This window comes from Amphiura filiformis, chromosome 10 (assembly GCF_039555335.1).
Source record: "Amphiura filiformis chromosome 10, Afil_fr2py, whole genome shotgun sequence".
In the NCBI taxonomy this organism is placed as follows: domain Eukaryota; kingdom Metazoa; phylum Echinodermata; class Ophiuroidea; order Amphilepidida; family Amphiuridae; genus Amphiura; species Amphiura filiformis.
This window is the reverse complement of record NC_092637.1, coordinates 49,549,727-49,566,892: the sequence shown is the minus strand read 5'-3', so window position 1 is coordinate 49,566,892 and position 17,166 is coordinate 49,549,727. Positions and strand designations below refer to the sequence as shown.

At 36.7% G+C, this 17,166-nt stretch overlaps 1 protein-coding gene across 1 annotated transcript in view; it reads right to left on the bottom strand.

Annotated features, from left to right (window-relative positions):
- The window catches only part of LOC140163000 (delta-1-pyrroline-5-carboxylate synthase-like), a 72,128-nt gene that overhangs the window by 43,139 nt on the left and 11,823 nt on the right, over window positions 1–17,166 (bottom strand). The window contains 8 exon segments of the mRNA XM_072186334.1: window positions 654–750; window positions 1,184–1,393; window positions 2,835–3,050; window positions 9,126–9,173; window positions 10,376–10,476; window positions 10,479–10,527; window positions 12,221–12,325; window positions 15,718–15,861. Coding sequence (XP_072042435.1) covers window positions 654–750; window positions 1,184–1,393; window positions 2,835–3,050; window positions 9,126–9,173; window positions 10,376–10,476; window positions 10,479–10,527; window positions 12,221–12,325; window positions 15,718–15,861 — 970 coding nt within the window.

Genomic DNA, 17,166 nt, shown 5'->3' with positions numbered 1-17,166 from the left:
GAGCTCTAAAATTTTTGGAAAACTCATGCCTTGAATATTCATGTTGCTCGATTATAGGTTAATAAATGCGTATCACTTGTTGGGAGTGAAAATGTACAAAATAATGCATGCGTACTGAGATGTTGATGCATCTAATGCACAAGCCCCGAAGGGGGGAGTGCATTAGACGCATCAACATCTCAGTACAAGTGCATTATTTTGTACATTTTCTTGAGCAACAAGTGATATGCATTTATTAACCTATTTCATACACGAGAAAAAAATCTTGTGATTTTTGTTATTTTTATAACAAAATTGTCACTAAAAATGTTGGAAAAGGCAAACAAATATAAATTAAAGCAGCCACCCGCAAGAAAAATGAACGCGTCCGAAAGCACAGTGCGTACTACTCGGAGTGCGCGCCCGTGCAATTATACAATATTTATGCACGGCTAGTAATTTACTAACGGAGGCTCTGATTGGTTCTCACTATCAAGGAGTGTATTAATGACAGATATTTGTGTATAAGCTGAACAGAGTATAAAAAGTCGGGCAAATCACAGCCCTGCGCCTCGCCTGCTACTCAATATCTGCCACCTACAACCCTATTAGAACTCAGTTTTACAAAATAATTGCTACAGTGTTACTGTTCATCAGTGGTGTACACAACTTACTCATGCGAGCTACTTCCAAGTCCATTCTATTTGATGCTAGGATGGTTTCGGATCGCTCTACCAAAAGGTCCGCCAGTTTGTAGATTATTTCTGCTCTCTGAAAAAAAAAAAAATTTGCTATGTACAGTTAGAAAACATTTTATTAGCAGTGTACACCATGAGTAGCCAACACTAAAATGTTTGCATGTTTCTTTCAGTTCATTTTTGCAAAATACTAGATCTAATGATGGTACCATCGATATAGATTTTGCAAAATACTAGATCTAATGATGGTACCATCGATATAGAATTAGCCCTGCGATGCAGCTGCAAATCTCCATGTACAACCACAATTCCAGTGTAGAAACTAGGGGCTATTTATTGGTGATAAAAATGTAAAAACAAATCCAAATAGTAAAAATCTTTCACAGGGGGAGTTTTCAAATACAGCAATGTTAAAATAACTACAAGCTCGTGTTATACTGGAGTTTCTGACACACAAAATACACCCAAATTCTGAATACATGTATATATAGGAATCTTATTTTTACCTGTGCTGGTGAGATGGATTGCAGTAGGCGGCCACCATCTCTTGCCCTGGTTGCTTGCAGGTCAGCAGCGACACCTTCAGGCTTAGATTCTGTGAAAAATGTGCCTACTTTCTTTCCCTTCACAAGGTCTGTTATCATTGGTCTGCTACTGGTGCCATTGGCAATTACCACGGCAACGCCTCGCTCCAAGGCCCAGTTGGCTGCTTTCACCTGAAAGAGGAAAATAATTCTATTAGCTCTGCTGTCCATTATTCAAAATCATTCACCGTGAACTGCTGAAGCTGTGAAATTTAAATTTCGAGCCCGTAATGGGCAATGGCATTTTCTCCATTTTCATATATCCATTAGAAGTTGAGAACATAAATTGATGTCATTGAGGATGTGATTAGCACAGTAAAATTTAACGCCCAAGATATGTTTCGTTTAGATGGTGTGAACAGTGGAAATTGGCAACCACCACAGCAAATATGAACTATAGACCTTTTTCTGATGACGTCACCTAATCGATATTGGGGTCTCAGATGTAAACCAACTCATGTGTGTGTCCCACGTGCCCACGATTTGAAAACACCAAATACTGCATATTTTCTCCTCTGTACTGTCATCTTTCACTTTAAGCTTCCACAAAATAATTATTTAAATGGAAACTGTATACTGGTTACCTTTGTTTCAGCTTGTTTTGATGCTACAAAAGATACTGAAAAACCGTGATGCTATTTGAAACTCAATCTTTGTTTTGTTTCACAATGTTTACTTTTTACACCGTGACAAACTCAACATGTACGGTGACTTGGCAATCTCGCGCCGGACGCCTAGCGTCGCACAAAGTTGATCGCGTTTTTTGCATTTGGGTGCTGATGACTCGAATGCTGGACCCAATATTGATTGATTGGTGACGTCGGAGAAAAAGGTCTATAGGCCTATATCCTACCGGGCATTGTTATACATGCTTTTGATTCTCATATCAAAATCGTTTGAGCAATAAAATTCATTTTGGGACAGATTATTTTAATGGAAGGCTTCAATTATATAGATTATATGCATGCGCAGTATGTATACTGATGAGATATTGATGCATCTAATTTTATGAACAAGTCCAGCATCAACATCTTAGTACAAGAGCATTATACAAGAAATAAATCCTGTGATTTTTGCTGTGAACAAAATCGTCACTAAAATTAGAAATGCATCTACCCGCAAAAAATGAACATGTCTGAAAGCACTGTGCGTAAAACGCACCTGTGCATTTTACACAATTAATACACTCCTAGCATTTTTATGTTTCCTCCAATTGGTTCTCACTATCTAAAAGGGTATGAAGGTAAGATAGAAACAATCTGACCAACCAACTTTTCTCAAAATTAGTGAACTTTTAAGTGGAATATCAGTGAACGAGCCTTTTCAGACCCACCAAAACTTTTAGCTTACAGGCAAGGTCTGCTTGTTCTCTCTTGACAATGGCAGTCTTCAGTGAACGGCTCTTTTCAGAACCATCAGTAGGCAAGGAGCAGCCTACATGTCTAATTCTTAGGTACTTTGTCCTGAAGAAGTCAGAGCTACTCCTAACAAAAGCTTGACGAAAACTTGAACATTTGATAAGGTACTTCGGTCGCTCTTTCATTGGTACATTTTGTACCGATTTTACGCTTACCTTAGCATCCATACCCCCTACGCCAACTCTAGACTTTGTCCCAAACACAATGGAAGCTGTGTCTCCTGGATATATCGTATCTAAAAGATGTGAACCTTCTTCATCAGGCGGTGCATTGTAGATGCCCTCAACGTCAGACAACAACAGAAGCAGGTCGACATTCATCTCCACTGCCAGACGAGCTGCTAGACTGTCGTTATCCTTAATGCTGATCACCTGGGTTAATAAAAAGAGAACAGGGTTATGACATTTGAAAACTGACATATTCTTATGAGTACAGATTAGTGCTTCTTGGAATACTCGGTTGGCATGTCTATAGAGTGATCAGCTCGTAATCGGCGGATTGTTAGGCTTTTACCACTATGCCAAAAAGTATAGTCTATAATGTTCACATGTTAAAGATAGTAGACAAAGTAGAGAATCCGAATTGATAAATTGTGATGCTTCTGGTGAGATATCACAAAACAATTCTTCAAACAATTGATATTAATCCGCGATGTTATATGGCCCGCCGATTACAAGTTGATCAAACTATAGCTCCAAAAATACAAGGGTGTATAATTGTGGCACGATCAAGGGAAATGAGTCGGATATCGCTAATATCGATTTTTTGAGATATTGGCAAAGACAGTGTTAAAATTCTTTTGTTTTATATTGTTTTCAGCGATTCATAAAAGTGGTATCAACATGGGGTTTTCAGTTTCTGAAAGCTCTAATTCTTTAGAAACATAGGTAAAACTCATTTTCGACCAGGATCGACATGCGACTCATTCCCCTTGATCATGTCACAATTGAGCACTGTACCTAACACATATACTCTAATGTTACTACTTACTCGGCAGTATGTAGAGGTGATATATAGGTATGTATTTTCATGACTTTTATGCGATTAATGCACAAGCAACAAGTGATCATTTATTAACCTATTTCATACACGAGAAAAGATTCCATGATTTCTGTTGGGAAATACAAGCAAATATACATGCATCAACCCGCAAGAAAAATAAATGCATCCGAAAGCACTGCGCGTACTATAGTGCGGGCCTGTGCATTATACACAATCAATACATGGTCCGCATTTCTCTAAACTTTGCTTTGATTGGTTTTTGCTATCTAAGAGTGTATAAATAAATGCGCATGTATGTATGGGATATCCCGGGGGTTCACTTGTATACTAAAGTGGTACCCATGATTGTCACATCATCTCAAAATTCGACCCTAAATGGCATAATCAGGGGTATCAAATTCCAGCGCTCAGATTTTGTTCATGACACGAGGTCGAGGAAGCTTAGCTGTTTAGTTACTAACAGCGTTTCTGATTGGTCGATAGTACGCTGAAGGTGTTTCTCTGACCAATCGAGAAAATGAAGTCATTTCTAGCAACCAGATAATGTATAAAAGCCGATGTGATTGGCTGAATATGTACGCTCACGTAGGGGTAATGAATATTAATTCACAACAAACTATTGTGTATACTGTGATTGATAGCTGGGTTACGATGCTCAAAATAGCGATCGTGTTCAATATTTTCGATCTAATTTTCCACAATTTTATGGGATTTAACCAGTACTTGTTAATGATTTTATAATGAAGGGGCAGGGCTGGCGGCTAGGGCACCCACGGCAACTTCATTTAGGGCGCGCAAGTGACTGCCGTCGGTAAAGGACATATTTTGAGGGCATTGCGGCAATGGGGTGGGCACCCACGGCAATATGCCGTCGGTGCCGTGGGTTAATTCGAGGGCTGCGGTACATGTAGGTGTAGTTAAAAGAAATTTTTTTGCAGATCCAAGACTGTTATTTAAAGTACATATTGAAAGAAGTTCTTTGAGATATGATGGTGAGTTGTAATTCATAGCTTTTCAAGTAAGTAATATAATTTTGAAACACATTCTTTGATGCACTGGAACTTTCAATTTAAGCTGCTTTAAGGATTGGACGTGCCATAGGCTTTAACATAAAAAGTCCAGGTTTTGAGGTGTTTTCTCTAAATATCAAAAGTAATCTTCAGAAGCACTGAACCAATTCTGGGCTTGTTTGTACTAATTTTAATGAATTTTTCATGATGTAATTCCAAATATGGTAATGAAAATGTACAATTCTGCATTTTTTAAAGAAACATGTAAACTTTTTGCTTGCAGTCTACACCCACATGAAGAGGGTTATGTATATATTTCCTCAGTATGCCAAAATAAGAATGATAATTTCCACTGCTTAAAATAACCAAGCAACCTGGGAAGGTCAAATTCATGAAAAGTGGATACCAAAATCAATCTGAGGACCGGAAGCCACCATTTGAGATGGACAAATTTCTAAATTTAGTATACACCTAAATAATTGAATTTGTCAATCAAGTTCTTGATATAAAAGAATAAAATAGATGTTAGTATCCACATATGGGAAGAAATCAATCCATTTCAGATTCACAAGTTCCTCAGATCAGCTTCATGCTCGAGACTCGGCATCTTGAAAGAACAACAATGGTATATGAGTCAACAATGCAATGCACAAAGAAAGGTCCAGACAACGGTGAGTGTGAGAACATCAAGAATGAGATGACGATTAGTAAAGGATTCCCTCCCTCCTCCCAAGATTTTTGTTGTATTTGACAAATTTGATATTTCTTGGTGAATGAACAGACGCAGTATTTAGCAAACAAACATTAAATTTTGTTATACTGGAGAGTACACTTGGGGTGAAAATGAGTAATGCATGGTTATTCAAGTTAGTCATAGAATAGCAGCAAATTTCAGCTAAAACTCAAACAAGTTTGTTTCTCCTAGGCCACAAACATTCATATTTTAATTTAAGAAATCCAAGAAAAACAATATTTTTGAGCAAAAAAATTATTTCCAACCAAATTCTTAGCCTTCTACACAGTCTTATGTGAAGGATCAGGGAGCTTGTTTTTCTTGTAGCTTGTGTTTTGGAAGGACCGATTAATCTATGGAATGGGGGAATTAAGGGAACACACAAATATTTTTTAGGAAGGGATGAAACACATTCCCCACCCAATCCCAAATTTCACAAAATCTTTGAGCCAATGTGAAGGAGAAAACGTCACATGTTTAGGTGTTTTTTTTAAACTGTCAATTCCCCAATATTGTTCAGTTTCTAAATCCATAAAACAATGTATGGATGAAATTAAATGGGTAAAGAAAAGAAACTTGTTAAAATGTAGAGGAACTGAAACAGGTACGAATGTGCAAAAAAATAACCATTGTGGAAAATTCAAAAAAATATATAGTCAGTTGTGCAGTTCCTGCTGGCAATTACAAACTGGGATGATCTAGATAAGTCAGGGGTGTGAGAAGCTTCATACAAAAAAGAACTTAAAAAGCTGAAAAACAGCATAAATCAGGGTAAAAATGCCAAATATGGGCTGAAAATAAAAGAAAACACACAAATTTTGGTAATAAAAAAAGCTAAAATCAGCTTAAAAAATGAACTCTCTCACTCCCCTGCTAAGTGTTACGACTTCCTTTCTGTGACATGAACTTACATTGTACAGAATCTGTTTTAACCATCAATGGGATGAGTATGGGAGTCAAACACTCAGTGAAAAGCCTTGAAGCACGGATACTTCAGTCAAGGGTTTCGCCCGTGCAGATGCACTTTAGAGGTTTGACACTCCAAGGGTAACTTATAGGCTTAAAACCTCCTACCCAAAACTAGATTTTTAGTGGGTTTATAGTTAAACTTCCAAGATCACACTGTTCAGGTTCACTGTGTATGATCAGTGACTGATCTTAGTTCCTGTTTCTACACCTGAAGCACATGTTACTTATTTAGGGGTTGCTCAGGGGTTTCTGCTGGGTGCTGTGCACTTAAAGGGGTACTACACTCCTCAATAAATTTGTGACTATTTTTGCATTTTTCTCAAAAACTAATAACACCCTGGTAACAAAAGTGATGTATATTATAGGGGCAAGGAATCCAATTACTAAAATCCAAATTTCAGTGACCCAAGACAAGTGGTTCGATACTTGTGATAGAAAATGAGGTACCGCTAGGATGTACCTCATTTCCTATCATATATGCTGAACCGCTTGTCTTGAGTTACTGAAATTTCAGTGTAGTAATTGGATCCCTTGTCCCAATAATATACATAACTTTTGTTACCAGTGTGTTATTATTTTTTTTTTTTTTTTCAAAAATAGTCACAAATTTACCACAGGGGTGTAGTACCCCCTTAAGTCATGACCTTAATTCTTGATTAGTGTACAAAAGTTATTTATGTTGCATGCACAAATACTTGTTTATTAAAGGGACATGCAGGTACATATGCTATAATGAAAGACAAAGATAAAGACAATTTATCGCGTCTGACGTCATCTGTCAATCAAACTTGAGCACGGTTTGTTTACAAGTGTCGTGATGATGACTTGCTGAACGCGGATTTATAAGCGGGAGTCTTATTGTTAATTTTGCACCTTTCGACATGCAAACCATCTCAAAAGTTAGGTCGTTATAGTAGGAAACTTTTTTTGGTGAAGGCACCATGTCCACAATGCCTAGAAAAGCTGCTTTTTGCCTTGTAAAAGTACGTAATTTTTCACCATTTGCTGCTATTCCTTTTCTCCGATCAGCACCAGATAGATCAGTCTTCCTTTTACGCGCTGATTAACCTGTGTAAACCAATCAAGGATCGTAATTGACAGTGACATCATACGCGATAAATTGTTTTTATCTCGGTCTTTAATTATAATGTCTGGATTTTAGGGTCTCTCTAATGTCTCCCAAAGAAATATTAACTTCTTTGTCAACAGATTTAGATTCCAACACCACAACGCTTTAATAAGCTTAATGACACGGTTCTAAACCTGTGAACAAATGAATGTTTTTCATTTAGTAAAAGATGAAATGTCCCATTGAACTTGGCTTTCATCAGCTTTGTTGAATGGAACATTCAATCTTTTACCTCATAAAATTTATTTTGTCTATAGTACCCTTAGCTATATGTATGTGCTGTCAGTGATTTCAGTGTGAAATTTGTTGGGCACAACTTCAAATCACAAGTGAAGCGATGGTGTACACTCACATGGATTTAGACACCCCATGGATGGGTGTATGAAATCAGTCTCAACCACTTGATTTCACTGACAGCACTGATCTACATGCACTACAATAGCACCGAGTCATATTAAGGACCTACAAATGCTTAGCAGTGATGAAACCGTGTAGACTCTCATTCACCTGGGATGTTTAAATCTGGTCAACCAGACATACCTATTTGATCCACATTGATCCACGTTACGAATGAAACATTAAGCATATAGGGGCGGACCTTGATTTCTGGTCATTTTCTGAAGATGTCAATTGGGGAAGAATGTCTGTCAAGATTACGAACTCCAACACGGCTAGGACAGAATTGTAAAGGACATTCCTCGCATATTGACATCCTCTGACAACTGTTTGGTTAGAGTTCCCCACTGATTGAAAAGTATGGTCAGTCAGTCACAAAATCATGTTGTTTTTATTTGATTGATTGATTTTGTGTCATAAAAGATGTGTCACCTGTCCATCACTGTATGGGACACCATAATTGCACCATTTGACAAAATGACCTTATATTTCCAGGGGGGGGGGAATTGTGACCAACATATGATCCATGAACAATGTGCTGGTCAATGTCGCTGTGAAATTGAATTTTTATGCATGTGGATGTGAAAATGTGTAGATCTTGGAATATCAACATGTACATTTACACTAATAAATAGAATTTTGACCAACTTTCTATTTTTCTCTTGGAGGCTTCAACATTTTTTGGGTCCGGGTGTCTGAGGTACAGTCGGCCAGGAAACCGTAACCAACCAATTAATTTTACACGGTCTAGGTGGCCAGAAATGAAGTATCATTAACCCTCCTGAAGACTGTTCAGATTTCAGTTGCACTGTTGGCTTGTCTGTCAAAATTAACCCTAACGCTAAACATGGTTTTTGGCTATCGGAAAGGAAAGGGGAATGAAAAAAGGAGAGATGATGAACAATTTTTTTTTACTTGGCACCCCAGGGATTCAACCTTAGACCCCTTGAGTGCCACACACAAGATCACCGACTTGTAGCTACGGGGGTTTGGCTGGCCCTGCCAGCAATTCCCCGGGTATAAGGCTAATTGCGCCATGCCCGACACGTGCAATGCATGCATGCGCAGTTGTTTTGTTTGTAAGATTTTACCCCATTAAGGTTAATAGGCATGTCTGGTTGACAAGATTCAATTTAAATCACTGGCTTATTAGCAGTGATGGATAATACAATAGAATCTGTCATCTCATTCTTGATTAGGAACTCACCTCGCTGCTTCGCCGACCATCTACAAGACCCACTGGTTTTTTTCTCACCTAGACACAAATATCACACATAGTCTAGCATCACTTAACCACAACTAAAACAAATGGAAATCATATAAGCATGGAAACATTGCAAAGCATGCATGCTGACACATGGACTCAAAGGCACTAACACCAGAGCCACACAAGAGCTATACAGGCCCGGGGTATAATGAACACACATGACACTCTGATCAGTAATGATGTGCAGAGCTTCATAAGAGGGGCAAAATTTTAACATAGCCAAACAGAAATAATACTGTTTGCCAATTCAAATTTGTTTTCGCAAAGGTGCTCGAGAATCTAAAATGTGGGGGAGGAGCAAAAAATTCTTGAAACTTTTTACGGGCCTATAATGTCTCTCTTATTTGATTTTACTTTATTAGATTTTACAGGTCCATTAAGGCATGTTTCCTTCAGTTTTTTACAAGGCCCTAACATCCTGTGCCCCAACACCCCGAGCCCATAAGTAACACACACCCAACCCATTAGTCACACATTAGTCCTGCATTACCTGTGTAGAACTGAAATCACAGGAACCCCTTGTCCCCCACAAAGAAATAAATGGTTTCAGAGTAGGGATAGAGGACAATCTGGAACATGGACAAACTGAGACAGGGTGCTACAAACTTGCGCATGCATGTGCTAAGCCGGTTCCCAATCCAAATAATACGAATTCATACAATTATAAAATTGTGTCAAATTTTTCAAGTTGTTGATTTGACATGTTAGAGATGCTTTTTTACATTTATGGTGCACTAATTGAAATTAGTCTTCCGTGCTTCCCAAATTAACATGTTAATCTGATGAATGATCAAGTACAGGTCTAGCAGTGGCCACTTCAGTATCATTGCTGCAACAATTTTCCATTCTTCTGCTGCATATTGCTCAATGTACAATACATACGTATGTGCCCATCCATTAATTGTATCCAAAGGTTTGTTGAAACATTATAGTCAATAGAAATAGAAACTTATATTATTAAACCAAAAATTAAAAAGTATTTAAATCAGCGATTAAAAAAAAAACTCACATGATTTAAATCGCAATTTAAATCAATGTGATTTAAATCAAGCAACCCTGTTGCTATACAAGAATACAACCAGCAGCCTTTGAATAATATCACATTGTGCTACTGGACTCTTCATAATATTCATATTGATGTAAACCATATTTACAGGGGAGCCTTGCAAGAATACAATTGATCAACTTACTCCGCTCAGATCTGTGTCCACCTCTGGGGGCGCTGCTACAGCGTCGTTGGCGTTGATGATTGGTATGATATTCATTCGTAAGAGTTCATTCAAGCCCCACGGAGATTGTACCGTGTGTATTCGTGATAGAAATCTGGCTTGGTGACGAGTACCTCGTACAGAATAATGAAGTAGTAAATACATGAAAATTTGCTGTGATGATCTATTCTAGCATACATGAGTAACTCAAAAGGTTTTTTTTTTAAACCAAGTGCCGTATCATGGAAGGTATAGACCTCAGCCCATGTGTAGGATTGCGTTCGTGAAAGTGTCCCTCGGAGATTGTACCGGTCTATTTGTGATAGAAAACTGGCTTAGGGACAAGTACCTTTTACAGATTATGAATGTTCATTTTTTTTTCAAACTAAGTTCCGTACCATAGGAGCTGAAAGTACCGCAAATAGTGTGAGTGTACTCAAAAGGCAGAGAGCAAAAAAGGCAGGTCTGGCCTAGACCTGCCTTTTTTGCTCTCTGCTGCTTTTTGTAGCTCAGAGAATTATGATTCAGGTCTTTGCTTTTATTTTTTATAAATTATATAGACTAAATCCTTTGAGTTCTAAACTGCACATGTACTTGTGTAAATGCTTGTAGTGACGACTATCAAATTTCTTTACCTACAAATGTATAGTGTCTTGGTCAAGCGCTCCGTTTTGACACAATCCCGCTAAAAAGTTCAATAACAAACACAGTCAAAAAGTCAATTTGGTCAATCAAGTTTCTGCTTTGAAAGCATTTTGCAAGTTTTAAAATGACACTTCATTTGCTGGAATTGATCAATGCATTCGTGTTTTACAAGTAAATAAGTAAAAATTCTTATTATTTTCCTTATTTTTATCCAAGCATTTTACCACAGAGTTCCCCTTTTGATATGCTGCATCCCATTTGTCACCAGCTCCAACAAAACCTGAAACAAGTCGCCAGGCATGTTTTTGAGTTATAGGCCTTTAAAGATGACATTCCCATAAAATAAATCAAATTTTGGCATTCTTAATTTCATGGTATTTGACCTTGGGACTGAGTGGACTTTCAAATCCTTGATAGTACTTATTGAAAAGAGGTTTATTTAATCAATACTTGACAATTGAACTATTTCCCAATTCAATCCTGTGTAAAGCAGGACTCTAATTAGCCGATTACTCAGAATAGCAGTTCGGCAAAAATATCGAGGTATCATTTACAAAATTATCCATATATCTTGAAAAGTATTGATGCTATATAATTTTGGTATCATTTTGAAGCTTATTATCCCATGCTCACATTTTTATTCAAATCATGAAATGTCAAAAATGCGACTTGTCGGACTGGTTTTATCAGAACGGGTTACATATGGGTGATGGGATGTAGATAACACCACATGTTACATTCAGATGACCCATGGCCACATTTCAACTATTGCTTAGGCCAAGTAAATAAAAAAACATGTTTCTCGTCCCCTCCCGCTTCCTTTTTTGAAGATTTTGCATTTTCCTTTTTATTTTGCAATCTTTCAGTCATAACTTTTTGTAAAGATACTAGAGAAGTTGCAACTTCTTCTTACAAGCCTTTACAATAGTATTAGAAGCATTTGTGAAGTGTTTTGTGATGACCAGAGCTGGCAGAGGGGTTGACATCTCAAAACAACAAAATAAAAAGAGCCTCTTCATGTTTTCAGCTTCTAATCTTTACGCTATTAAAAGGATAAAAAGTATCTAAATAGGGCAATTTAGGGCATTTTTTCAATAAAAAATAAAAAATAAAAAGCCCCTCTTCCTCCTATTTTTCCAAAACCTGGACGAGAAACATGTTTTATTTTTTACTTTGCCTTACCTGAGCTGTTTTCAATGAATACTGTTTAAACATAGCCTCATACAAAGACATGAGTCCACTTTGTCCAGCTGCTGCACATGCCCTTGGGTCTAGCACTGGACGATCCTGTGTAAACAAACAATAACATCATGCAAATAATTATGCAAATTACATATTAGTATGAATACCTGCCAAATGTCACCCTGTGTGTGAACTGTGGAATATGTGTGAACACACTAATTTGCTTCCAAATTGTACATACTAGTGGTCACCCGCCTTTCGCGGTTCATAAATAAATGCAATTTTACAAATGCATCACCACCCTCCAAGTTTTTATTACGAACAATTTTACCAACTCCCTAATTTATTACCTATTGATCAGTCATTTCATTTAATTCATTTTAATCAACTTCTTCGTTGCCACCCCCCCTCCGTGTTGTCCCCTATCCCTCCCGTTCTTTCCACTGTTGCCCCTTTACAACAATGTAGCTCACATCCCTCTTCTCCCTATTATCCGCTCTGCCTCTTATCTGTCCCTACAGGTAGTATCATGGTTTTAGTAGTACTTCTTCCTAGTCAACTGCTAAAATATTTGTGAATGTGAAACATAAATATGTACAATTTTTAAGTCAGTTAAAGTAGGTCCTATGCTCAAAAATTTTATAACGGCTATTGATTTGTATTTTTGCCATGTTCGCAAAGTTTGATGGTCACCAATGCATCGCGTATTGTTAAATAATATCACGACCAACCCATGGCACCTATGCACTCTCCTCACTCATTTTGATTTTCCCGTGTTTATTATTTCCACTTGCTTTAGAGGCATGCAGCTTGTTGATACGCGATGTCGAGAGATGACGCGAACTAAACGATACGCTTTTTTTTTTATGTTTGACGCGGTGTGTTGATACGCGAAGACGCAAATTTTTTTTTGTTTTACGCGATGTAGTTGTTAGGCGGATATACATGTAGTAACTGATGCTCACTATTTTGAGGTCCCTGGATATTTTTTAACTGTATTTTTGCTCATTTTTAGACTTAATCACTAAGATTGAAAAAAATGAGGTGAATATGCAGCGTAACTTGGTGAATGATTAGGTTTGCAAAAGTGAAATTTGCAGTTGCATCACCACCGTTCGAGTTTTTATCACGAAAAGTTTTGCATCTCGGTAATTTGTTATAGATTATCGTGTCCGAGAATTAAATTTATATAAAAAGGGTCTATGAAATCACAGTCCTGCATCTTGCACTTCCTTAATATCTTTTCAAGTGAAAATTTATACAATGGGTATGTAGGCAAGGTTACTAAAATTATTTCAAAATTAATCACTCTTCATTGTGTTGAGAATAATTTATGCATTTGGTTATCAAATATCACATATTGTTTTTCTTACAATAATATACATTGTAGACGCTCATGTTGCAACATTGAGTCATACATTTCTTTGGTTTCATCAGTGCCACATATATGTACAATTTACCTTGTAAAATTCAAGATGTCTTTTTTTTTTTTTTTAGTAAAAATAACATACAACATTTATTTAGAATGCGCTCTAAATTACCCAACAACTATTTCATTAATTCATCCTATAATTAGGGCGTATTAGAATTTTAATTGATTAGCTTTAAATTGTTTTACCCTTGAAACAGTGAACACATTTATCTGAAATACAATAACCCAAACTGAAATTTCAGTCATATGGTCTATGTTATTTTTAAACAAAATTTCTTGATTTGCATTTAAACTTAGTTTCCCCTTTGAAATGATGACATAAAAATTGAAAATGTAAAACAGAATATGCCTCACAATTTCCTGCGACCAATGCCATTACATTCGGCCTATCTTGTGAAAATGTTGTTTATTTTGGCTTAACATGTCTGTACTCTTTGCATTTTGGTTGAATGAATTTAAAACGTGAAAATATAAAACAGTGAAAAAAATTTGCAACTGTTTATATCGAGGCCTCAGTCCCCCTCACCATATGTTCCCTGTGGCTGTAATCTGAGGACACACACAATCATCAAAAAAATCTGCATAGACATATCTTTTAAAAACACAACAGACTTGTGCACTAATGGAATAACCTGCTAATACATTAGGTACAGAAACTCATACTCCACTTCTAAAGGTCAACTATTGTTGAATGCAGGCTATGGAACTATGGCACTGTCAATGAGAGTATTTTGGCATTAGTGGCAACATTTACTGCATATGGCACACATTGATCAAGGCTGCATTATTACACCAAGCCATCTTATATTATTGATCCCATATGCATCAGGTAAAGGCTGTACACTCATTAAATCCGCTTCTCAATATAAATGAACAGCATACTTGTTTTCCCATGTATATTTTGAGAGTTTTAATTCAGATTGGAAAAGAAAAGAAATCTAATAATTTTCTCCCAAAACGTTACATTGCATTATTGTTGTTTTCCAAATTACTTCCGGTCTTTCACATTATATGGTTACAGTATCTACTTTATATATTTTTTAAAATTTATTCAAGCAGGGTTGTTCGATTTAAATCACACCGATTTAATTAAATCACTTGATTTTTTTTTTTAAATCACTGATTTAAATCAACTTTTTCCGATTTTTTACCATTTTTGATAATTATGTAAGTTAATTTCTTGCTTAAATTGACTGTTTTACTTCATTCTTGTTGCTTCTACAACTTTTGGATACAATTAAATTACCTCTATGATGTCACTTTATCTATTGCTAAAAATTCATCTTCAAGGTGCAGAATTCAACAGGTTTGTTCCCCATAATTTTACCAATTTTTTTCTTTGAAATTTTCACATATAAAAACATGTTTTGATTTTTTGTAAATACCTGGTAGGATTGTGCATAGGACTAGCATTCCACTGGTACTCTTTTGACTTTATCATGTGGTATAGCAGTTCTTGGAATAAAAAATAAATAAAAAAATAGATTTAAATTAAAAAAAATCCAATTTAAATCAAAAAACTCAACAACCCTGATTATTGTATATATTTTCATAAATTTAGGCCTGTTTACCATATTGTTTGTATTAAACGCCCCCCCCCTCAGGCTCCACTACATGTAATAAATTTTGCCCCCCTCCCATTTTTCAATGAAAAATTGAAGAAAATGCAAACATTTCCATGTCATATTGTGATAAGCTTAAAACTTTTACAATCATGTCGGTGACGAAGCGTTAAATTGCATGGCCAGACTCAAAACTTCCACCCAGTTCATTGCCTATGGTAGAAAATTTCACTATTTCATCAGATTCGAAATTTTTGCATGATAATGCACTTGTGGGTGTAATTTTGTTGTATTCATTGCAAAAAATATCATGTTCCAATCATTTCCGTGGGTGCTGCCATCAGTATAGTATTAGTAGTATTAGTAGTCATTAATCCCTCTTTTCTACAGGAGCACCATCGGGAATTACGTAGTTTTTTCACAGAAAATTCACTAACAAATGCCACCTCCCTTTAGGAAAAATGCAACACCATTTATTACATTTTAATGCGGCATATCCTTACCCGTTCTACACTTCCAAATGGTACCAGCGTCTCTCTCATACTCTGTGACATCATTACTTCATGACGCATCAGTTGTTTTCCAAAGGCAACTGCTCCACTGGTCACCAGCATTACTTGTTTCCCAGCTTGCTGTAATTCTGATACCTTGACAGAGAAAGGTGCATGAGAACGAACAACTTGTTTAAATTCCTACTTCAAAGGTCTTCAAGCCAGCCCTTGCAAAAATACTGAATAAAATTGTTAATTAGTTCTTACTGGCAATAAGCAGGCCTAGAAATCCGTGGCAGTGTGGGCGAATCCATTTGGATTCTCGCAAGAGAATTTTATGAGAATCCCCAATTCACAAGCAAATCTACATCCGCTCCCGCTGCACAATGATTGAAAAATATACTGCCCTCATACGGTTATGATAGTTCAATTCAGTCATCCAAGATGGCGGCTCTGGCGAAACAAATCATCGGCACGCAACCGATGGCTGTTTTCGCTGTTAAAATGCCCTCTCAAATCAGTATTATTGTACACATTTTTAACGATTATTATACATTATACCATAATTCGTCATTTTGGGGGTTTAGTTGCTTAATTAATGAAGTATAAATAGTCAAACCGGGACTCAAAATGGGTACATATTTTTTTCTTTCTGTACAATGCCAATGCACTACGCGAATCCGTATGGATTTGCCCGGTTGATGTTTTACGAGAATCTTTGCACGAATCGATTCGCGGATTCGCGGCGGATTTCTGAGCCTGTAATAAGAGTCAAATTTTAATATTTAGCCAATTTGAGGGGAAATAATTTGAGGGAAAATGAGGGAAACAAACTGGTGATACATAACATATAAAGTCCTCAGCTCCGATCATTTTGATGTACATGTACCGTATTCGTTCCAATAAGCACCCATGCCCCAATAAGAGCCCACTCGGGTATTTTCAATTTTCCAAAGGGTACCATTAATGTTGAAGTGACAGATAGACTACAATACAGTGAAATAGCTGGGGATTTAGAAGTCCTGAGTAACTGACTTTCAATCAGAAAAGCTACTAAAACGTCTCAGGACCCTTTTATAACGTACATGTATGTAAATTTGTCTCTAATAAACGCCTGTTAGGAAAAAATTAGGTAAACCATGTAAAAATAGGCACCCACCCAAAATGACTTTGTTAAGCGCCTGGGCGCTTATTGGAATGAATGGTAGTTTGTATTTGATTTACACACATGACACGATCTGGTCCATGGGGGCCAAAGGCGGAAAATTTGAAACTGAGATAAAGGTAAAAATATGGTGTAAATAAACAATAAAATACATAAGAATTTTAATAGTATATCAAACAAGAAATGTCTTTAAAAAGACAACGCCATGGATGCAGATCAACTTCATAACTTTGAATTGCAAGTACTACGAATGCTAGTAAATTTGAATGTTTGGCACAACTAACCGGGTGTGAAAT